The following is a 24,770-nucleotide window of genomic DNA, read 5'->3' as shown; positions in this document are numbered from 1 at the left end:
CATGTACCATTTTGGGAGAATCTGGGGAAGCATTACAGGAAACGTTTTGTCTGGTGACAATTATATCTTGACTAACTTCACTGTCTCCAACCTTACTTCATTCTAAACAGACCACAAAGATAAACACTCATAGCTGCATAGTGCTCCGTCAGCAATTACCTCTTCATCACAACTCAACGCCTTTGTCAAACCACAAATGTGGTTGATGTGCATCAGTAAATATCTGCTTTAAGACGTAACGTAATTGCTGCTCCACTTCGACTTCCTGTTTCTGTCCCACAGAGGTAAATAGTGACCATATAGGCCAGCTGTGAAAGTCTAGACATACAGTACAGAGAAATGTTTGCCAGTTACTGCAGCAACGAAAAATAAATTGTTGGTACCTTATTCTCTTTATAGGCCACAAAAACAGAACTTTACAGTGGAGCGACCCACTACACACTGTGACAGCTACAGTATGATACCAGCTAACATCAGAGGCAACTACTATATCTAACCCAGCGGGCATTTTATTTATTTTTTTTTTGATAACATTGATGCTTTGGATGCAGAGATGAACATTAAAAACATAAGAGAGGTAGGGTTTTGAGTCAGATACAGTGGATCATATGTTAGATGAAGATATTTAGTCAGTTGCAGATTGGAGGATGTTCAAAGAAGTCCATGCTTGATAGAAATGCTTGTTTATTATTCCTCTTTAAACTATCTGCAGAGTCAGTCTGTTGATTGGCAGATAGTTAAGTGATGCAGGGAAAACTGGGAAGGATGGAAACATATACAGTCTCTTTAAAATGTCTTAGATTTGTCTGTTAATTCTGGTTCTCCCTGTTAACATAACAGCAGTGGTCTGCAACTACAGTATGCACCATAAAGAGTCGTATTTACGGTTACTGTTTTCATTATAATGAAACACCAGCTGGAGCCACACTAGCCGATTTGGCTCTTGATGGCACACGGTTGCAGGCCTCCACTTCACAGTGTGCTTCTTCCTGATTCGTCCTCATTCTCTCACCATCAGTAAGGAGTGAAGAGGATTGGCCCGTGGGTGGTGCGGATGGGACCCGGGGCGGGCCTCAGGAGGCTGAGGGGTGTTCCTTGTAGGAAGTGGTGACTGGGGTGAGGGTGGGAGGTCGGGCCGGGGGGACGCAGGGCCAGCTGATTCGAGGATGCTGCAGCTGCCATGGCTGCGGCAACAGCCAGAGGACTTGGTAAAAGTCCGGCCCCCAGAGTTTTTGGAAGTTCCTTTGAGAAATTCAAGAAAAAGTACAAGTTGATGTGAAACAACTTAAACATAGTGCATCAGGAGAGTTTCCACAACATAATGAGATAGTAAAGACAAAGAGTCTATACCATAAAGTCTGTGCGCTTCTTGTGCCGACTGAGAAGAGGATTGGGTTTCCCTGCAACTCCATCCCGATGCCTCCGGCTTGATATATGCTGCAACATAAAATGAGACAGGACAGATATTGGATATTGACATTGCTTGGAAATGACTTCACTCAAGGTCCTTTTGTCTGTTTTCTTACTTGCTTAAGCTGCAGCTCTGAGTTGACTCTGACGTTGCAGATCTCACAGTGGAAGGTGCGTTCCTGAGTGTTGGGGTCAGTGGATAGCTCCCCTCCCTGCTCAGGGCTGGGTTTAGGACCCAGACGTGGGTATGCTTTAATGGGTCCTAGTCCGCTCCGAGCCTCCAGAATTGTTTTGTGTTTGGTACCTGGGAATAATAATACATAAATAAAAAGATATCTCAATGGTTGTAATCAAGGCCATGTTACAGTGTAGTACATGTTGGTTTAAAAATGCAGAAAACAATTGCATAATTGCATTTTTAACCTGCCATTTTTTACCACTAAGTGGCAGTAAAGTACCTACTTTTGTTTTTCAGACTGCAAATTCAGAACAAGTGCAGGATTCCCTCTGAGGAGCCATGCCTTATGCTTTCTGACATTGCTTCCCATCGTGCATAATGCTGTTGTTTGTTTATAAGTTTTATTTCTCAAGATTGTGCACTCTGTACTCATGAATATAAATACTCCTACAAAGCTGTGTTGGACTTACCTTTGTTATGTGCTTCCAGCTGTGAGAGGGAATTAACAGCTACTTTGCACAAGGAGCAGTAGAGAAGCTTCTTGGCTTTTTCTTCCTCTGACTCCCCTGAAGAGGGGCTGGGCGCTGGGGACGGGGTGTCAGGAAGACCAGCCACTGCCAGGTCCACAGGGGGTGTACTGAGGGTCGCTGAGGGGACGGGAGAGGATGGCAAAGGTGTGCTGACAGAGGGCAAGAGGGGACACTCTGCGTCTGCTGAGCTAAATGTGGGTGTTGGGAGGCGGCTAGGGGTCAAAGGTGACTCATTAGAGTTGGGACATGATTGGGTGTCATCTGTGAACAGCACAAAGTTTTCAGGTTAGTAAATAATTTGTGGGAAGTCAAACATACAATACCCCCTTCAACCCTGATGATCACCATATAAAAGCGTGAAAACAATGAGGCTGGTCCATCTGCACCTGCCAGGCAGCCACCCTGGTGACATGTTAGCTATATTAGGCTTAGCGTCTAACATACTTTTTAATTATTTTTTTACATATAGTTTTTTTTTTCTATTGCCATTGATCAGCTCAACATTGAACTGTGTGATGAAATCTTGAATCTCTGGAGCATGAGAGAAATTTACACAGATTGTTAGAATGAATGTTTCATATTTTTCTGTTAATCAGATTTGCAGGTTCATAAAATCATATTTGAGCTACATTCCTTTGTACACACCAGGGTATCAACACTCCTCTCTGGTTAGTTTCTATCCTATCACTTTACACTGCAGCTGTGTTGAGCATCTGTGCCATTTTGTGACAGATTCCTGGGTGTGGGTATGTAACATCATATGTCACAGGTGATGCTCACCCTGCTTATTAGGATCAGGCTCCGGGCTGGATGGCGAGGGGCCTGATAGGGAGGGGGAAGCAGTAGGGGGAGGGTGCTGCTTGTCGCCATCTTGGAGACGAGCCGTCTTGGATGTCTCGATCCCCTTCACCCTCCGAGCGTGGCGGTTCCCCTTATAGTGGGCCTCTGCCTGACTCTGGAAGGAGAGCAAGACATACTAGAGATTTACAAGAAATAATGGATTTGATGCTTATTTACATTTTTTAACAGAACATTTCATGTGTTCATTTGCCTTTTTCTGTGGCCAGTTAGCGTCATATTTACTTGTTTGTTTAATCACTGATGCAATCATACAGTAAGCATTGTATTCACTCTGCTTTGCTGTCACTTTAAGAGAAGTGTAGAGATTTGAGACCCGTCCTTGTGACCAGAAAGGTGCTGTCTTAATTCCTCTTAGATTCCTTGACCGCTGTCGGTGAAAATGAGAGTTTGGAAACTGAGAGAGTACGCTCCTCGTTCCCACTGATTAGATATCTTTGAACAACGCAGCTAACCCTCAATGTCTTCAATGTGGAAGAATGTGGTTGTGTCGGGTGACTTCCAGGTGTGTCACACTGCAGCAGGACCTGACTGACTAAATGACGTTCCATTGTTTCAAATTTGTCTTGTTAATACATGTTAAACTAAACAAACATTTGGATTTTTATCCCCAAGGATAATCCAACAATTACCCACAAATTCTGAAATATATCCTGGCACCCTGTGATTTTGGTGCATTACAGTAAATGGCTGCTCAGCTGATGGTTTGTGGGTCTGATGTGCTGATGAGGCTGTCAGGGAAGATTAGCCTCCAGAATATTCTCGTCTTCCTTCACTACCAGTGTAATCACCGTACTGGCCTGCTGAGCTGATGATTATTATTGAGTGTTGGGATTATCTGAAATGGGCTGGAGGGCTATGGGTGACTAGTGACAGTTGACAGTCAGCTACTGAGGGGAAAAAAAATCAAATCAAGAAGAGTTTGTGTCCATTAGTGTGTGTTTGCCTGCTTGTCCTTGTATAATCATACTTAAGAGGATCAAAAAACAGGACATTTCAGTAAGTCCTTATAGTGGGTGTAGAGTTTGGGTTGCAGTTTATCAGACTTAAGGTTAAGGTAATGAGAGAAGTTACGTTTTAAGATTAGTCAAGCATTTATGAGAACTTTTTATGTTTGACTTTTGCACTTGATATGCAACCTTATCGAAAAACTTTGATATTGAACAATTCTGAAAAACAATTATGGTGTCATGCTGTTTTTATTTCTACAATACAATATGCATGGCAACTATGGTGCGGTTTGACCACTTGTAACGCTATGGAGTGCAAGTGGGTCCACGTTTTTGTTTGCATGGCGAAACATATTTCTGCTGCTAGTTTCATGCAATTCTGCTGACTGACACTAACATGGCAACAAGCAAAGAAGTGTAGTAACGTGCCAACAAAGGCAAGGAAGAAGAGGACTGCAAGCTAGCAAACATGGATGGAAACTATGTATGATTTACAACATTTTTTTTCATTGTCTTGTGTTTGAAATGTGTTCAACAAGGTAGACCTAAAGGATATCCACAATATGTTTGGTGAGTAACATTGAATGTACCCAGAACTTTATTTGACTTCAAGAAAACTCCACATGGCACCTTTAAGATTGGGCAAATAAACTATAATATGGTTAGGATTAGGCAACTAGAACATTGTATTAAGGTTTGGGGAAGATAGTGGTTATGGTTAATAAAAATGTCTGTGACAGGACACAAACTTTGGTCTCTTGCATGAAAGTCTGTCACTCCACATGCCATCTACCACCTTGACCTCCACGCACTTGCTTCCACCTCGCTACACAAAGGGCACGCTTCTTCCTGCATCAGCACTTAAAGTCTGCATTGGATGTAGACCATGAGGTGCAGAATCTTCCACTATGGAAATAATTTCTACTGATAATGGGCTTGGGAATCATTGTTATCCTCTTAGTCCAGATATGCTTGTAAGTATCAAATGAAATCAAAGGAAAGAGTGAGGTGTTAGGGCACAAATATAGTTCTGTAAGCTCCTCACTGATAATACAGTAATACAAGACTGTGTTTGTGACTGTATGTGCATGTGTATGCACAGGCATAGACCTGCTGGGATTAGATAGGTTTCATTATGTCAATAACAAGGCTGAGGGAGCGCGTGACAGGTACATGGTGGGGGCTCGGTGGGTGGGATACTTCACTGATGCAAAGAGACCACTGGGACATGTCCAGGATGCCTTTGTAAGCCTCAAGTATTAACTGCCAGTGATAGATACCCATATAGCCCTCCTCCTGATTGGTGATGACAGAAAGGCATATATAGCTCTGCCTGTGTAACCCAACCTTTCTGACTACTGCTCCCCAAAGCCCCGCAATTAGACAAGGAGATGAAGCCCTACAAGTCCACAAAGAAATGACAGCAGGGAGCGAGGGATGGACAAATATTCAATGCTTCTTCTTCTCACTGCAGTCCACACTTTGTGTTGTCTGCTTATTTCCCTCTTCCTTTCGGTGACTTGCAATTGTTTTCTTTTCTTTCAGCTTGAGCTTTGATACTTTCACTCTCCATGTGACCTTCAATGTCAGGTCTTAGGAAATCGATGAAGGTCTGCCATCAATTCAAACATAAAAAGCTTGACAGCCTTGTAGGTTGGGGGTAGGATGCAGCATAGACAATAGGATGTAAAAGAGATTAAGGCATCAGATCAGATCATTGGAGTTAAGAGGAAAAGTGAATAATGATAAAATATAAATGATGTTCGGAATAGGAGGTGAAATGGACTGAGAGAAGCCATGAAAGAGCCTATGGAAAGAAGGATTAAGATGACTGAGGAAGCATAGATGGGACTTAAGAGGGAGAAAATGAGAGCAAGTGAATGTCCCTGAAATCCTTTTCTCTCTAAGCAGGATGTGCTTTGATGTTTTATCTATAAAGCGACAAAGGCACAGAAAGCGGAGAGAGCTGGTCTAGCAGCCAAATCTACTGTACGGGGTGCAGGCAGCAGCGACAGGAAGAGGGGGTAGGAAGAAGCTGGTGAGGTGGAGAGAAGGAGAAGGGACAGATGATACAGTTTAGCCCACAGAGAGGGAAGCAGAGACATGAAAACTGTAGAGGCGAACGGCGAGAAAACTAACCTCGCCAAGCAGATAACAGTAATGAATGAAACATGGTTCGGTGTGAGCCTTGAAAAGGACAAGAAGAGGGAGATTGAACAGAGGAAAAGAGAGAGAGGTGTCCAGTATGGTACTGCAGTGGTGACGATGGCTAATGCAGCATGGTGTGACGTCAGCCTTGCAGCAGAGCTGAGCTGAACACTGGCAGGCTAATATGTCCTCTGTGGCCTCAAATGAAGTGCAACGTTATAATTACAACAATTACGAGGGGCTACGGTGTAGTAGCAATGAGAGGCACCTGCTTCTCAATGACCACTATCAATCAATCTGCCTCTTTCACTTTGTGTACACTTAAGCACTTGAGAATTTCTATTTAACACTGGCCTCCCTCAGACATTAACAAGAAAGAAAATGTTGGTATTATTAAAATACTTGAGTAGCTCATGACCTAAGGAGGACTTGATGAAAAATAATGAGTGTTTGTCTGCCTTTGAACTGCAGCGCAACCCAGACAGCTTGAGTAAGCCAAGAACTGTACTGTAAGCAGAGTATTCCTTCATTATTAAAGAATGTCCACCGTGCTTTAAGCTCCCACTTTCTCAGGTTACTGTGGAAAGTGCTGTAGAGCTGCAGCAGAGCAGATGCACACCGCGGCTCACAAGTAAAACAGCAGGCCGGACAAACAGGTGGCTCAGTATTAGACATCTCACAGCATAACGCGGGCTTGGCACGAACCATACACACATATGTTCACATGCATGGACATATTCTCATACATGAATACTCAGTGAAAACATAGAGTATGTAAATATGAACATACTGTAGTAAATAAAACTGCCCCTGCCAGTCTTGTACCTCATGCTCATGTAGACCATGTGAGAACATGTAGAGGAGATATAATTAAGCGGCCCCTCACAGAGAGAACAGGGCAGTGTTACACAAGTTTCAGATGACTCCCTGCCTGTGTCCTTTACACATCACTGCATTTAGAGTGCAAGTATTTAGCACTTCATCACTGGAATGTATTTATATTTTTAGCCAGGCTTGTATATCAGGCTTTTGTTTGATTTCTACTTATGTTTAAGTAGAAAGGTTACAGCACCGGGCTTTTTCCATCTGTAAAAGTCCTTTTATTAATTCAGTTGATGGGGATACACTCTTAGCACTGCTGAAATGTTTAACCCAAATGTTTAGGTTACTTTAGACCATAGAAGTTATTGTGAGCTGTGGATCATAAAATGTTTGTTTTTTTTCAGCCCTCCAAGACATGGAAAGTGGCCATCTAAATCTGAAATATTTCTCTTTGCAAAGAAACACATCTTCGGACTATCGAAATATTTCCGCTCCATGCATGTGGTCATATACAAACACACACACACACACACATACACATACCCACACCCACACACACAGTCGTGTTTCCATTTCCAGGACACTTACTGTAACCCTAACCCTACCTTAACCTTAAATCAAGTCTTCACCCTATAATTTAATGATTTACAATTATGGGGACTTGAATTTTGTCTCCAAAGAGAGGCGAGTCCCTACAATGTGACTGTAAACTGATTTATGTCCACACTCTGGATAAAATACCTGGTATACACACACACACACACACAAACACACAGGCATATACAGTTAAAGGCCCAGTGCTATACTCATAACACATCAATCATGTCATCCAGTAGTTGGGTTTTGGATGTCCAGATTATGAGCTATTTGTTTTTCAGCTTCAGTTTACACTTCTGCCTCTTTAACGGGGACACTCAAATCATTCCTCTAACGTTTCATAATTTCTGGCCTCTTTTATTTTAGTCTCTCTGCCTCATGTTGGCATAGTGTCAAGACTTGAAATGCAGAAAATATGCTTGATCAGCTTTAAGGTAGCTTTGAGGAAGAGTTTGTGTTAGCCGTGCCTCCATTAAAACCTCACCAAAGTGAACTTAAAAATCTTTCTTGTTGACGGAGGCTTGCTTTCAGCACCTGAAATATGTTGTCCAAGCTAGTCACACAGTTCAGCCCAATAAAAGGTCTGTACACCTACCTGTGTTGGGTCTGGACAAACTTAAAAAGGAAGCTTCCTGCAAATACTCTGAAATTTGCCGGCTGTCTTCCTTTATTATTTGTCCAGCTTTCCTGACGCAGCATTCTCTTTAGACTTTGATACAAAAGTGCAGAAGGACATCGAAAATTGGACTGTCAGTGTAAATTAAGCAAGCAGGTTTTTCTCAGTCTTCCTCCCCCCACTCTCCTCTCTGGAGGGGCTAAAATTGGAGCTGAGAAACTGTGAACCAAGTTCTCACCTGCTCCAGCTGTACAGTCAATCACCAGCCCACTTTGAGTCCAGCCATCTAACTTTTTAGGTCATGAATTCATGTGTCTAGAGTGCAGATGTAGGGTTCTCGGCCTCTAGGAAATATCATCTAAAAGTACATGAATTTCCTAACATGCCCTCTTGAACCAACTGACCTTTCACAAAAGCCAATCCCCCCCTCCCCCAGTGTTACTGTTGCTACGCCTGTCAAGCTTTCAGTTCTCACTGGGCACATAACGCAGTTTACAAGAATAACAGTCGCAGATTTATTACTCAAATTCTTAGTATTTTTTTAAATAATGAGCCGTTGGTTTCAGAGGCAGATGAAAGCAGGCAACTGTCGATTTTGACAGATCAAATGACGACTATCTGGCAGATTTTTAAGAATAATAATACTAACTTTACTTATATGGTCTTTCAAAACAACTTTACTTTAAGGAGGTAAGCTTTAAGAAGTGATTTAAAAGATGTTACTGATCCTGCAAGCCTCAGATCTCCAGACGGAGTTACAGAGCCGAGGTGCCCAGACTCAAAGCCTGGATGCCTTTAGTCTTGCGCCAGGACTTAGGAAAAGCCAGAGGAATCCTGCCTGAGCATCTGAGGCTGCACTTTGGCTCATACGGGAGCAGAAAGTCAGTTATGTAACTACAGTAGGAACCAGCATATGCGGTGCTTTACATGTAATCAGTAAAATCCTAAAATCAGCTCTAAAACTGACTGGTAACCAGTGAAGAGAGGCCCGAACAGGAGTGATACAATCTTGTTTCTTTGAATTTGTTAAATGCTGTTTTGTCTTAACAGAAGGCATGAGATTGTTTTTTTGTTTAAACTCTGAATGCAGCAAATTGTAACAGTCTAGGTGTGATGATATAAAATCATGTGTGACCTTCTAAAGATCAGCACAAGAGAGGAACAAGAAGTCATGACTGTGACTTGTTTGTTAAACAGAAGATCACTATTGAAGATTACGCCCAAGTAACTGGCTGCAAGTTTGATATTTGCAGTTAGGGAGCCTAGACTGGGGGACAATAAAGTTTATATTTCTATAATGACAAGTTTATTTTTCTAATAAAACGCAAATGTTTAGAGAGTCTGCACAATCCTTAGAGTAAAGAATACTAAGAATATTGTGGTGTAGCGCTGGTTAATCCTCATATTATTAGCTTAAGGAAAAATGTCTACAGACTGTTATTTCATGCTAATATAACCCTGTTTGGTTGCTTAGCTAACAAACTTGTTTCCAAATTGAATGTTTTAATTTTTAACAATAAAGGCATTCAGAATGAAGATATGAGAGGTGTAAAAACATTTTCAGTTCATTATGAAACTGTGGCGGGACAAATTAGACTGCGGGGGGCTGCCATAGTCTAGGTAATTAATGGGAAACACTGAAGACTACCTGATGTGTTTGGCAAATATAATGCTGTCTCGGGTAACTAACCAGTTTGGCTGGGGTTACTGGAGTGTAACTTCCCTAAATACAATCAAGTGCAGGACAGAGCTGCTAAACATTTGCCTAAACACTGATATAGTAGCATCCAGGAATGGCCACACAGCGAGGAAATACTACACAGTTTATGCTACTCATGAACAAGGCTTTTTTAAAGTAACCTGTAACCCTACAAACTTAGTATTACGTTAATGACATGCTTGGTTACTACTAGGTAGTAGTAAGATAGTTAACCTGATATGCTAAAATTTGTAGCTAAAGTTTGAGCAGGTAAACACACTGTTTATTCTATCCTTTACACTTTACTATTATGTTTTTGGTTTTGGAAAGGCTAGAAAAAAATTACACCACCCTCCACACACTCGTTATCTTCCAGGTATCATTGTTACGACTGCTCCATGTACACCACTACGGCATATGGAGACATCCAAAGCTTGACAGGCCTTCTGTGACGTTTGTGAAGCTATGATTGGACGATTGCTGTTCGGGGGAGGAGTTTAGCGAACAATCAATTAGTAGAGTATTGGCTGAGTCTGAAATCCCTCCAATTCAGACACTTAAATAAAATGGAGGACAGTAAACATCATCTTTATCTTTATTATCTTTATCTTTATTGGCCAAGTATGTTTATACATACAAGGACTCCTCTTTAGTTGATCTTAATGTTCTTACACAACAACAACACAACAATCTTCAGAGAGATACACAAGGAATGTCTATAAAAGGAGTTCAAGCTTTCATACCTCTGAGTTGAAGCGTATTTGACAGACATTGCAGGAGATGATGGGCCTCTTTGTTTTCACCATTGGTGGCCCAAAGGTGTGCGTCATCACAGCCTTCTGGACAGGGTCCATCTGAGGAGAGAGGACATCAAAGATGCAGCTGAGAGGTCACATCAAAGATTTAGCAACACAGGAGGAACTCAGAGGGCAATGTTTCTCTTAACCGCAGTCCATCGAAAGGTGGATGTGGATGAGAAAGAAAGGCGTTAAAGAAAAAGTGCAGGTGAATGACAGGGGGAGCCGCTGAAGGGGGAGAAAGCTGGGAGGTAAAAAAAAAAGAGTGGAGAAGTGGTGAATTGAAGTGAGAGCGGTGATTGATGTGGACAGGAGGGTGTGTGTTTTCTCAGTAGCAGCTGGTGCTGCTGTCTGTGCCTCAGTTCTTGGGTGCCGTTCAAACGCTTTAATTCATGCTGGCATTAGAAGCGCCTAATTACAGAATCCCCATCTCCAAAAATTTGTATTTAGTTTGTGTGCTACAAAACTTCTTTTTGAAACAAGGTACGCATACGACAATATTACATGGCAGATAGATATTTCCTGTGTTTCCTTGGGTAAAGAAGAGATGTATTTTAGATAACATGCAGCATCACTGACTGGTCCTTGCAGCAGGAAAAGCAACTGAATTCAACTGCAGGGAAATTATATTTATCATTTAACTGTGCGATGAAAAAAAAAATTACAATTTTAAAACATTTCATTTGAAACAAATTTTAAAGCCAAAATGAATATAGACAACCTGAGGTTATAAATACATATGCTGTTGATAATTTTGATTAGGTATATAAATTTAAGATTAGGTATATACATTTAGGAATTATGGGAAAGAGCATGGATTTCTAACATTCATGGATTTACATATGTTTGAATACATATATAATACTATTTTGATAATCGATTGTTTTGAGTCATTTCAAAACTAAAATTAACTGGTTCCAGCTTCTTAAATGTGAATATTTTCTGTTTTTTTCAGACCTCTTTGACAATAAACTAAATATCTTTGGGTTGTGGACTGTTGGTTGGGACAAAACATGACATTTTAGTTTACCGTCCTTCACTTTGGGAAACATTGACTTTTTTCCACCATTTTCTGACATTTTAGAGACCAAATAACTGATCAAGTAATCGAGGAAATAATCAACAGATTAATCAACAATGAAAATAATCATTAGTTGCAGCCCTAGATATTTTTAATGATCAGGAGTATAATTCTGTCATTAAACATCCATAATTACTGTCATTAAAAATTATGGAAAATGCAGCCCGACATTTATCCTATTAGGTGAATTAAAACAATTAATTAAAATAATTAAAAAATAAATTAGAACAGTCTAATTAACTGTTTAACATAAAAAGTAAACAGTAAAACAATACATTTAGACATATGTTAAAAGAGTTATGAGAAAACCAGAGGATAAAATATCAAAGCCATGGACAGAAATATTAAAAAGATCGGACCATGTTTTTTTCTTAACCGAACTCATTCTCATTCTTAGATCAAGCTCAGATATATGCCACATCACATCTCTTATGAAACGTTTACTACCTCATTTTTAGACGACTCAAATGGACTCGTGTGAGCTCTCTGACCCGTTGGCAGGGTTCAACAACCGCAGTGCTGGGTGTTGCCCTCATTAAGCCGCCAAAAGTACACTGCGGTTTTACTCAGCCTCTCATCTCTGCTTGTCTGTGAACGAACACTGCCAAATGAGAGACTGTTTACACTCTCAAGCTCCAGGCACCAGGGGAAATAGTATAATTGGTCTGAAAACTTAAACCCTGTTTGAATGCATTGTTGGAAATATTTATAGACTTCAGCCTGATTTTTTTTTTTTTTTTTGCTCCTGTCTCTTGTCTCTCCATTCCACTCCTCTCTCTTGTTTTGTGTTTTTCACGTGGAGGCCTGTAACAGCTCCAGTTTTGTTTTTGTTTACATTTGTACATTTGTCTCAGTGCCAGCGAGTGTGGCACGACAGCTTGTGTGTTGTGAATGTGTGTATGAATCTGAGCGCATTAGTCTCCACATGTGGATGTGTGTGTGTACCAACAAAAACCCTTCCGTCTTTTATCGGTGACTCTCTGTCTCACATCATATATGTATCTTTCTCTGCTTCTTTGACCACCTGTTCTCATCAGGCTCTCTTGTTATTCATCCGTCCCTACAGTTATAACCTCGTTAACCTATTAGTCTACTTTTTGTCTCCTCTTTCACTTTCTCCTGCCTCAAACAGGGGAGCTTTTGTTTCACCAGAAATGTACACCACAAATAAATTATGGGTATTTATTTGCAGCTCCATTCTTACATATCAGATCTCTAATACACTGTAACACCGTTACCACAATGACTGTAGTTACTCGCGCATGACATGCGAGCTGATACATGGGCTTTGTAGACAGCTGTATTGATTAACATAGAAGCACATTGTTCCGTCAGACACGTCAGACACGGACGACTGAAAAACACAGCTGAGACATTTTCAGTGTAGACATGGTGTAAGGCCTCTGTGGTTCTAGATTATCCCACATTTTTGCATTTATTTCACATTTCTGAAGTTATAATCCTTAAAATTTCAGTCTTGGTTGACTCAGCGACACCTGTGATTGCTGTTGGTAACGGGAAGCGTCTTTTAATAAAACAGGTCCCACAGTTCAGTGCTAAATGCCATGTGTATTGACCACTGGGGGCTGCAAACACACCTTGATTAATGACTCTGTTAGAAATGCAACAGAAGAAGAACCAATGTATCTGTTTACAATGCAGCCAAACCAATTGTGGGCTAAGAGCTTTCATCCTGTCTAGTCTAGTTGTTTTAGGCCCTGTTCACACCTGGCATTAAAATGCATCTTGGGTGATTGATCACAAGTGGATAGCTCTAAGTACAGGTGTGACTCATCGAACGCATTGAGATCTGAACGCCCAGACCATATTTGGAGGTGGTCTGGGCCGCATATGGCCACATTCTTTTAGTAGTGTGTATGCGGATGTGTTCTGGGCCACAGAGGTATGTACTCATTTGTGCACCAACAGCATCATATTAAAGTGTGAAACAAGAAGAAGACACAACAACAGGCAAAATAGATTCTCGTGGATGGAGTACACATGAAACACACTGTCTGATTTCCATTTAGGCCGAAGAGTTTTGATTTTACCCGCACGCCAAGGTCTTTGCAAACTTAATTTTCTTCTTTCAATTTCCGGCAGACTAGGCACAGGAAGGGAATTGCTGCCTAAAAACAATAACACACTTGGTCTTTGCAAACGGAAATGATGTACATGTTCATTTGCATACAGAGCGGAGAAGTGAGATCCGATCACAGGTATAGTCACTCGCATGTGGAGACGCATTCTACTGCCAGGTGTGAACCGATGTACTTAAAGCTCTCCACTTGTGATCGGATCACTTAAGACGCATGTTAATGCCAGGTGTGAACAGGGCCTTGAACTAAAGAAGACAGATAGCCTTTTTCCAAATCTTCAGATCTGGTGTTTTGGTCTTTCACAGCTGTTTTAACATCCATGCCCATCTGAGCTTTGTAGGAGGAATAAAGAATGGTGGCAACAAAACATGTAATAGATAATAGAGTAAAGTAACACACAGCCATACAGGCTGCTGTTAGTTACTTTAAGTTACTAAAATTGGCTCTTAAATTGGTGTATTAATCAATCTGTGCTGTGCTGTGTTAATTTTGATGGAGAGATACGTCACTCACTACTGACTGATTAGATGTCCTCTCCCAGGCGGACTAAATAACAATGATGTGAAACAAAATGGCTGTTCAATCTGATTATCACGCCAGAAGACAATCAACAATGTCATCTGACATGATGATTGAATGTTGTCTTCAACATCACGTCCAGTGCATGCATGCATTGTTTCCTGTGAATCTCTTGTGTGTACGTATGTGAAGGATGGACAATAACAATGAAAATCATTTAATAGAAAGGCAATTACAAATATTAAAAAAAAAAAAAATTAATAAAAAGTATCAAGAATGGGGTGTGATGTAATGAAAATTACATTACTTTAAAGTAATTTTTCTTTCCCGTACTGAGAACCTGACACAGAGGTTAATAACATTAAACTTTAGCAATACAGAAAAATGATTTTCCCCTGGAGTGTTACAGATCAACAGAGTCAGAGTCTATCCGTCTGCCCACACAATGCCTCATCGTGCAGCTAACGTCTCATTGCAGGGAGGTGAGACCTACAGTATGCACCTGAGATTATAAAATGTCTGGAAATTACCTGTAAACCTGGTGAGGCAGACCTAATATGAGCTGTCAGAAATGATGTGTGGACATTCCCCTGAAAAATTTCTACCTAAACTGGAACATAACTGTGATTGAATCACAGTAATCAAGTGTTTTTCTCACTCTGCCCTTCACTGTGTCCTCTCAGTCTCTGCTGCCTCTGAAGACAAGCAAGCTGAATGCGGCCGTCCGGCTTTTTATAGCTTTTCACAGCAAGCTGCAGCCTTCCAGATTTCAGCAGTGTTGTAGACTTGCTTAAATTTTACGGCGCAGACACAGAGTGATTTGGATTGACATACTCTAGCATTAGTAGCCACACTCAATGTCCTCAGTAAAGCAGGATGAATCATGAACTTGCGGAAGGGTCATTTTGCCCGAGTGCATGCAGTTGAGCTGGATGATAATGTATGTGTGTGCATGCATGTGTGTGTTGCACGTGCACCCGTGTTTGTCACCACGCTGACCTTCACATGAAACCCAATCTGGAAATGAGAAGGAGCCACAGAAAATGCTGACTGTAGAGAACACAGCCTGTGCCTCTTATACAATTGATTAGCTGTAACTCATTTTATTGCAGTAAAACACTCGCCTGGGCATTTTCTCAATTATGCTGAAACTCACTCTGCTGAATAAAAGGTAAACAGCTGTCCCCTTATCATTTAGGATTATTATGTATAAATCCTCAGCGCTTTATCACTTGTCGTCTCTCAGGAGGCAACACACCAAAACCACAACTGTATACCAACTCTGTCTTCCATTAAGTCAAACAAGACGATAACAAATCCCAGACACTGTTTGTGTGCACACATGTGCGTGCACGCTTGTATGCAGGCTTGCCTGTGAGCACTCACTGTATTAAAGTTGTGGAAGAGGCCGATGGTAGCTGGGTGAGGCGACTCCAGCGGGAATTGGAGGAAGGGTTTCATGTCCAGAGGGGGTGGTGGGATGACAGACGGGCTCCTGAGGAAGGCAGGGACCGGCCCCGGTCGGTTTACACTTCCTGTGGTAGATGTACAAACAGGGAAATTGGAGATTAAAAAATGGGAGAAAATGCATAAAACCCCATAAATAATACACCTATATCAAATTTTGCTCTTTCAGAGGATAATGTTGAGAAAGTCACAAAGTGAAATAGTTGCACAGGATGTGTTAGTGACAAGATACCAAAAAGTACCACAATTATGTACTGTTGAAAATAGCTAAACTTGAAAGTCATTTACATTAATATAAGTGTAAGTACAACTCAACATGGTCACCTTTCTTAGCAATCATGTCCTAGAGGAAATGTTACCAATGTACTAAATTAAAGTCTTTTCTTAAGAGGACATGTAGCTAGACTAATGCACATTTATACATTTGCTACAGTAAGACAGTGAGTTTATGACTTGGAGAGGCTAAATCCCCTAATTATTGTCTTTGTGTGTGTTTTCGATATGTGTGTATGTGTATGTTGGTTATTGTTTGTTTGTTTGCTCGTTCGCTTGCTGTCTTTTATGGAATTGTCTGATTGGTTGTCTGTTTAAGATATGACTTATTGTTGTGTTATTGTCTTTTTTTTTTTTTGTTTAACCCTCTAACCCTAACCCTTAAATGAATAGTTAATTAAGGGAAAAAGGACTTTTCGTTTTCTTGCCAAGAGTTAGATAAGAAGATTGATACTACACTCACATCAGTACAGTCCAGTCTTAATGCTAAGCTAACTGGCTTTTAGCAGCAATAGCTTCATCTTTATTCTACAGTCATGAGAGTAATATCAATCCTCTCATCTAACTCTTGGCGAGAGAGAGAGTAAGTGAATTTCCCAGGATGCTGAACTATTTCTTTAAATCGAAGCATCATATCAGAACTGGCACTTGCTGCAAAACAGATTTTAACTGAAGTAGGAACTTATTTTTTTTGCTTTACTGTTTAAATTAATGTTATTTTCTCCTTCTAAATCAAAACCATGATCTTCTGCATCATGTTCTTGTGTTGAGCCCCAATACCCACCCACACCTCTACTTTCTTTGCTCCTCTCGCTCACTTTTTCTCTCACTAGTAGCTCAGCAGCGGTGGATGCCTGCACTTGAGGGGCAGGAGGGCTAAGCTCCTTAAGCCTCACAGCTGGGGTGCTGCAGATATCCGCCTTTTCTCAATTTCTCCCTCTGTCTCTCTCTCACCAAGCGTTGTTCTCTATCCCCATTTCACGGTCCCTTATTCTGTCTGCCTGCCTGCCTCTGTATTCCTCATCTATACTTCTCCTCACTCCAGCACCAGTCTCCCCCTGCTTGTTTTGTTCCTCCTTCTCCTCATCCTCATCCTCTCTCTGTTTCGCTCTCTCCATTCCACTTCTGCTTCCTGTAGTTATTCTTCTCTTTAGCGTAAAACCAGCAGGATGCTTCAGGCCCAATCTGGCTATGCAGAGAGAATTTGTATAATCTTTTCTCCTGAGATTATATGCAACCATCATCCTTATTGCAGCCGCTTTGTGATGACTTCTGAACAATTTTGTTACATATGAAAAGAAAAACTGGTCACTTGTCAAAACGAGGGGAAGAAAAAGCTATTTTGGTAACAGCAGAGGAGGCTCCTTTCACTGACAGCAGGGGAGACGCAAAGAATGTGCTGTCAGGATCAGAAATAGATGGAGGGGAAAGACTTTCCTTCTGGCATTCCTCTTCCGACCGTTTCAGTCCTTGGGAGGTTGTGGCAGCTGAAGCTCAGCTGTAGCTATTGTCATTTGCGTGTGGCAGCTTTCGCATATGCTGCACGAGAAGGAGAGAGTTTTACAGGCTAGGAAGGGAAATAAGATACAGAACTGGAGGTCAGGGTTTCAATGTCCTTCAGACATACCAAGAATCCCACAGCTCACATGGTGGTCATTATCACCTCTCCAAACCAACTACAGCAAGATTTGTGCACAGTGAAAAACCTTCGGTAATAAGACACCTTAGTTCACACCAACATCCGAACATGTAGGAATGAGTGAACGCTAAACACCAGATACCATGACGAAATGCGCGTAAGCCATAACAAGATAAAAATAAATTTTGATTTAAGAAGCAATCTGTCATATAAAAATACATGTTTGTTTTTACTCTAGTGTTTGAAATGTTAAAATATTGAAGAATACGGCTGGTGATGTTCAAAATGTTTATTGTTTTGTGATTCGCTGTCAACAAATCCAATTAATGTGTTAATTTCTTAACACTTCTGGGCTTTTCTATATAGTTTCATTTAAAAAAACCAGACTAAATAATATCCTGTGATACAAGGAGTACCCGCACACTAAATCAAAGCTCTCTTTCATTCTATTTGCAACGTTTCAACCAACTACAGATCTTCCTCAGGCAAAAAAAAGAAAGAGGAGGAACCGCAGTTAAATAGATTTTTGTATCCAGCACCTATCCCACTGAGGTTTTGTGGATGTGCACACGGCTTCTCTGTTTTATTTCATTAAATAATTTCCTCGAAAATTCCTGGACACTGTAGCTTTTTAGCAAATATTACTTCACAGGAATGAGTAGTGTATTTGCTGGGGACTGTTTTCAGCCAATAGTCCAGGACTGTATGATGGGAGTGATTCAAATTAAACTACAGAGCCACTGTACATGTTCGTTGTATTTTAGGAAGATGTCAACAACTTGTACCTGTGTGACTCACTGGTGTGTTTTTAATAGTTTTTGGACAACAAAAAATTATGATGCACAGAAATTAGCTCAAGTTATTGTTGGTTTTGGTCTTTTCAAGAGGTTTGTGACAAAAAGAAAATATAGATTATCACAAAACTTATTGTTTAAAAGCCCTAAAATTCAAGATTCTCTATCACATTCTGTGGATTCTTTCTTGCATCCAGTTATTGCATGAAAAAACAATTAAAAGCAAACTGGAAAGTGTCTTAGATGCAATTAAACACTCTGCAAATAAGGGGGACAACAATGTTTCAAGCTGCATGGATCGGGTGAGAGATATGATCATTATGTTTCCTCTTTGGTTAGTGAAGTGTATTCCTGACACGCTTCTGCTAAATCCACTGCTCATTTTACGCCACATTACCAATTTAAAGGTCTGCTGTTCCTTATAAATCTGCATTTACAGCGCAGACACTCACAATAGAGTGATGTATTTATAGTTGGCACGCAGCCTTTTCAGTGTCATATTCTGCAGCACCCCACAGCAGCTTGAGCACGGAGTGTAGCAGCAGCATCCCCTGACCCCCCACCCCCACCCCCGCCACCCCCCATCCCCCACTCCCCCCTCACACCCCACCCCACCCCCCCTCCTGACTGATTTACAATGACATCAGATAAGTGAACGCCACGACTCCTCAACAGCGGCCACGCAGGAGGGAGAGCATTGATTGGACACATTCTGAGGAGAGTTAAAGTGTTAAAGTGCTGCCAAACTCTATAAATCCAGGCCTCGGTGTCTATTGCCCCTTCTCTCCACTAAAATGAACAGACAGCGCTGTCTCAACCGGCCCCCTCATCTTACTGCCTTTTTTTTCTAATGCAAATGTTTGGGTGAGAAAAAGATCAATGCCTGTGTAATAGCTTATTGAATTTTTTGTGTAGATTGTGAGAGAGAGGTAGTTGGACAGAAATGAAGAGATGCAGAAGGTGGAGGGAAAAAAAAGAGAAGAAAAACAGACAACCAGAATTCTTATCGTCACAGTAGATTTCACAACCCCCCCCCCCCCCGACGTGCACACACACAGGCGTGCACACACCAATGTGCTGTGACTAAGGTCTATCAAATTGGCAATTCATTTAGCCAATTTAGGTTTAATGATCACAGAGGTAATGTCAATGTCAGTGAGGATGCTGGAGCCTCTCTGTATTCCCTGCCTGCCTCCATCTTTGTGCTCCATGACAGGACCAGAAGGGAAGGGGACAGGAGACTGAGTGAGGAGGGGGGGGTTGGTTGACATGCTGTCTACCAGAATGAAGTCAGATGTGAGGCAGAAGCACTGCAGGGTCCCACCAAAAACCAAAAAAATAGAAACACAGCCATGTTTAGTGCCAGGCCCCCTCAGCTCCACACTCAAGAGGACCAGCTCGGCACACGATGCCAGCCGTCTCACATCTGCATCTAAATGGGCTGCTGTGCTCAGATGACTCTGAAATGAGCTTCTGCGGCGGATTAGCCAACCTCCCCTGATAAAAAAAAAAAACCCCTCTCTGTCACTGCTGCAGAGAGGGGACAACTGTGGTGGCAGCGGGTCTGTTAACCAGAAAAACCGCTGTGGATCCACCACGTTCTCGTTCGTCTTTCCCCCAAGTTACGTGACAAAGAGACGGTGTCAAGTTGATCCAATGTTTGGTGGCAGATGATGCCATTAGTACACCGATGATCGTGATTTGTTAAAATGATTTATGACTCCTGTTTGTAGTTTTTCGGCAGGAATGCTGAGCTGCTAACTTTGTCGTGGTTGCAGGCGAGGGATGGCTCTGTCTTAGTGTCGCATACTGCTACTGTGAAGGACTAAGCATGAAATCCAATTTACTGCAGCTCAGCTTACCCTCAAGTCAAAGGCAGCTATTTCAACCTAAGCAGGGGACAGACGACAATACGCACACATGCACACACAAACCTTTGTAGTCTGAATGAATGATGCTCTAAAAGAAGTAAGTTACAGGCTGATTAATGTGGTGTTGGTCTGCGTGAGATCTGGACAGTGAGGAAAAGGACGCAGCGGAGAAGGAGAGCTGAGTGCTGGTGAAGGAGAGCACAGCTGATTTCAGTCTGCACTTTGTTTTAATGATAGATGCTCTGCGCCCCAGTGGCCAGGCTTAAATGCAGCCTCCCAGAGAACTCTCAGAAGTCCTCTTTTACTGAAAATATGTGTGTGTGTGTGTGTGTGTGTGTCTGTTTTCATGCAGTGCTCTTGAGATCAGCTTGTCCCTCTGCAGTTGATTTCATGCAGTATTTGTAATTAATGAAGACTTTTGTTTTTCCCCTACAGATTTGGCTGCTCTCATTAAAATTAAAAATCATTATGTAATAATGGTGTTACATTGCTTTGTCTGGGCTTTTCCCCGCTAATAATTTCTCATGAAAAATTCCGTCTGTCTTTGCGTAGAGTCTGATTATGAGCTGTCATGAAGTGGCAAACAGCTCCTGATTGGCGAGGAACGGGAAATGAGGAGCAAAGAGGGGCTTGGTAGGAAAATAATGGCTGAGTGGATGGAGTCGACTGAGCGAGGAAGAAAGGTCTGGACGAGGAGGGGAGATGAGGTGGAAAGAGAGGGAAAGCATCGGAGGATGGGGGGAGGGAGCTACATGTTTCGAGGTGAGTCCAAGGTGACCGAAGGAGGTAAAGAGCCATGTTAACCTGCAGGTTAATGTACAGAAGAAATGCCATCTGTGAACTGAAAAATGCAGTTATACTCTGCAGCTGGACATACATCTGTTAAAAATCTCATAGTAACATTGTCAAATTGTTCAAAGCAGTCCAGTCAGTACAGCTGCCTCTAAGGGTGAACCTTTGGCTGTCACATGCAAAATGTCAAATGCGCATGAACAATTTTCGGTTATTTTGCTGCTCTCCTCATGAACTGTCCACATGTTGTGTCTTGTTTTAAGCATATATAAGAATCCTGAGACATTAGGTTGGGTATTTTATGTGTGTCTGCAGTTTGTTTGATTGTGAATCTGAGTAAAGCACCTTTCCCACATATACCTGTATAGCAACACTAGTCTGTGTTTGCATCATATGAGGCAAGCTGAAAGTGGATTTTCTACCTAAATTATTTAGGCTATTTGTCAGCTCAAGACAGATACTGACACATTTATACAAATATTTTGCTGTGGTCCTAGTTGATGCAATAGCCGTGATATACATGGGTAAAGCGGATTTTACTTTCTTTCAGACTTAACGAGGGTTTGAAATGATTTCTGTTTAAGAGAGGTGTGTTTCTGGAAAGCTGTCGACAGAACAATGAGATCAGAAAACAGTAGAAATGTTCTTGCCTCAGTCCATGTTTTCTAAATTTCTGGTGAAGAAAATGTTCATCATTCAAATACAGGAATTTCCATTTAAATGTGTTCTTTGGAGTTTCTCGTAAACCACCCAAGTTGTGTTTACTTTCAGAGTTCTTTGGATTTCCTTTGAGGACTAACAAAGATTTAGAATCCATTTCCTTCATCATAGTACATTTACAAAACTGATTTTTTAAAGATTATTTAAATTATGCATTGTTTACATTCACGTTGGCTAGCTTGTAGACCTTTTCTTGCTTGTCATCGCCACTAACTGTTGATCACTAGAATAGCATGAAGAAGAAATGTGTACCTGCTTGGATCCACATGCGTGTTTAGATTCAAACAAAACGGGGGCCTGCTTGTAAAAATATTGCCTCATAGCGCAGCTAGTGGTCAAAAACTCCACAGGGTACCTTTAAGGCACAGAAAGGATGGTATATTGGATTTCAACACTATAGTTACAGAATGAAACATAGTCATCCAACTGTGCAGATATGTCCATGTTAACATGCTGGATACTGAGAGCTTGTTTCATAAAGAGGCTCGTGAACATCTGCCTATTCCGTAGCTCCTCTTAGGCTTCAGCTCTTCAGGGAGGTGCTGGAACATCCTGAACTCTGGCTGCCAACTTTCTCTTTCATTACGCTGCAGTCATGATGTAGCACAGTTTGAGGCAAACAGAGAACATTACAGCATGAAACCACGCACAGCAAAGTGAGGGCCATTAAGAGATCCACCTTGTCAACATGACCGGCAGCCCTTCCCCACATTATTATTCTGTTTGTCAAACCATTTACACACCTGCTGGGAGCTGGAAGAACACACTACCGCAGATGCAGACCTATAGAAACCTGATCATGTAAAGTACACAAGCTAGCATGCAAACACACAAAAGCACATGTGTAAAAAGGTGAACACACGTACATAACAATGGAATCGGATGTGCAGCAGCCAGGTGCATCTTCCTATTATTTTATACAATAGAAAGCACACAAAGACAATCATTGCCTGATGTTCAATAAACAGAAAAATAGAGCAAGTGGCTGTATGAGGCTTAAATGCATATAGGATGTTATTTTTAGCGGATGAAGAAATTACAGGTTTTATTTTTGGAGTTGAGATTAAGATTTGGAGTCTGAAGGGCAGAATGTGGTTTTATGCTATAGTGTGGTCTTTAAGCACGCTAGGGTTATGCAGGGTGAGTCAGACTGGTGGATCAACTGTGGTCTGCATGACTTGAGGACAACAAACAACAAAACAAAAAATAACAAAGAGACTTTATGCTCAGCGTATGTGCTCTCTTGCCTTATTTGGCATCCTAGAAACCAGTAAATGACAGGCGTACTGTACATGTTTTGTGCTCTTGGTTCCAAGGCCCTCTAATTTTATATATATATATAGCAAACAAGTCTATCAACAAATACTTGTTTGTCAGTGCCTTCCAAAACAACACACATTAACTTTTTTTTTTTTCAATCTGATGCATCTGTTGGTGATAAATCATTCTTTGTCAGTGCCTTCCAAAATCATTATATACAACTGTTACAAAACAGATAAATTTGACCATTTGCTGGTCAGGTTAATTTAGGTTTAGGTGGAAAATTTACTTGATTAAAGTTGGGAAACAGTTATGGTCATAGTTAAAAGAAGTACTGGGTAATGTTAGGGATAGATCGCAGTTACTGTTAACAGGTTAAAAGTTGGGCTCTTTACGTGCTAGGTCTATTTTTGTCAACTTGCTAACCTGACGCGCCAGATGGTTTGTTACACAGAACCATCTGAGAAGTCGTCCATGGAAACTGATTTGAAAAGGGCAGGCACTTAAAAAAAATACTTGACAGGTGATTGGATGAACCATCTGTCTATCACCACCTATCGTTTCACCTTGTGAGGCAGCTGTATTTGCGACGCTGATTAGTCAGAACCACCGGTGGTTCAGACACAAGCACATAACTTGAAGCCTGACAAGATGGATTCTCGCGTGACCTTGTGATGTTGTGATCTTGTGAATCCAGCTGCCTCACAAAGTAAGCAACTCGCATCTCTGAAGCGTGAAATTCACTTGTGACTTTATCTAAATGCGGATATTTATTGTCAGCTATGATTTAATGACGGATTTCACTTGTTATTGACTTTGTCTCTGTCGCATAAGCATATCACAAAAGTACTTTTGGTTGTTTGTTCACATCATTTGTCTGAGGTCTGTAAAGCTAGAGAAAGAAGGCTGCGTTTCTACTTTTGGTAATATCAGTATACACTATTCAGGAAATATAGATACAAAAAGGTAATTTAAATATTTAAAGTACAGCCACAAACTATCTATTACCACATCAGTGATCATGTATGAGCAGCAAAGGTGTGTTCAGGATGTTTGTAAAATTTCCAGTGGACAGCCAGTTGGTTTTGAGGCACTAATAATATCACAATATTTCCGATTTACTCTTGACAGCCAGTAGGGGTCCTCGTTTGGTAAATGTAGACAGGTCGTTATAGTCGTTGCAGCAAATGGTGAGGCTTATCTTGCGAGGACAGTCTGTATATGGTTTATATACTGTAACAAAGTTCTTGGACTGTCTCTTCTCTGTTTGCCAGTGCAGGTTTTGTTATGTGCGTTAGTGTTTTCTGGCCTCACAGACATATGAAATGTGTGTCACTTTGGCAAACATACAGAGTGACAGATTTCTCCATTTTAAATGTCAATACTTTTCATCCTTCGCTGCATTGCCTTGATTTAAAGGTCATGTTGTTTTATCAGGGACGACATGCACCTGTGATTCTCTTGAAGGACGTTGATGAGTGGGTAGATTTTTTTTGCGTGTGTGCTCTGTATATATGCACACACACACACACATACACACACATACGTTTATGGATTGTTTCATACTGTTTTCTTCAGTGATGCAAGCCATGAACTTTGTTTATAGTGGCAAGTGAGGTCTTTGCATCAGACTGGAAGAAGCCTTGGCCC

At 41.2% G+C, this 24,770-nt stretch overlaps 1 protein-coding gene across 1 annotated transcript; it reads right to left on the bottom strand.

Moving 5' to 3' along the window:
* Window positions 1–1,014: 1,014 nt before the first annotated feature.
* Window positions 1,015–17,162, bottom strand: LOC121891252 (zinc finger protein 385A-like). The gene is made up of 8 exons (XM_042404080.1): window positions 17,027–17,162; window positions 15,691–15,839; window positions 10,552–10,662; window positions 2,899–3,073; window positions 2,059–2,379; window positions 1,527–1,714; window positions 1,351–1,437; window positions 1,015–1,242 (listed from the first exon to the last, which is right to left on the bottom strand). The coding sequence occupies exons 1-8, from the start codon at window positions 17,160–17,162 to the stop codon at window positions 1,015–1,017; spliced, it is 1,395 nt and encodes a 464-aa protein (XP_042260014.1).
* Between the last annotated feature and the right edge of the window lie 7,608 nt (window positions 17,163–24,770).

Source organism: Thunnus maccoyii, chromosome 3 (genome assembly GCF_910596095.1).
Source record: "Thunnus maccoyii chromosome 3, fThuMac1.1, whole genome shotgun sequence".
NCBI lineage: Eukaryota > Metazoa > Chordata > Actinopteri > Scombriformes > Scombridae > Thunnus > Thunnus maccoyii.
The sequence above is the reverse complement of the archived record's forward strand: the minus strand, read 5'-3'. Positions and strand labels throughout refer to the sequence as shown.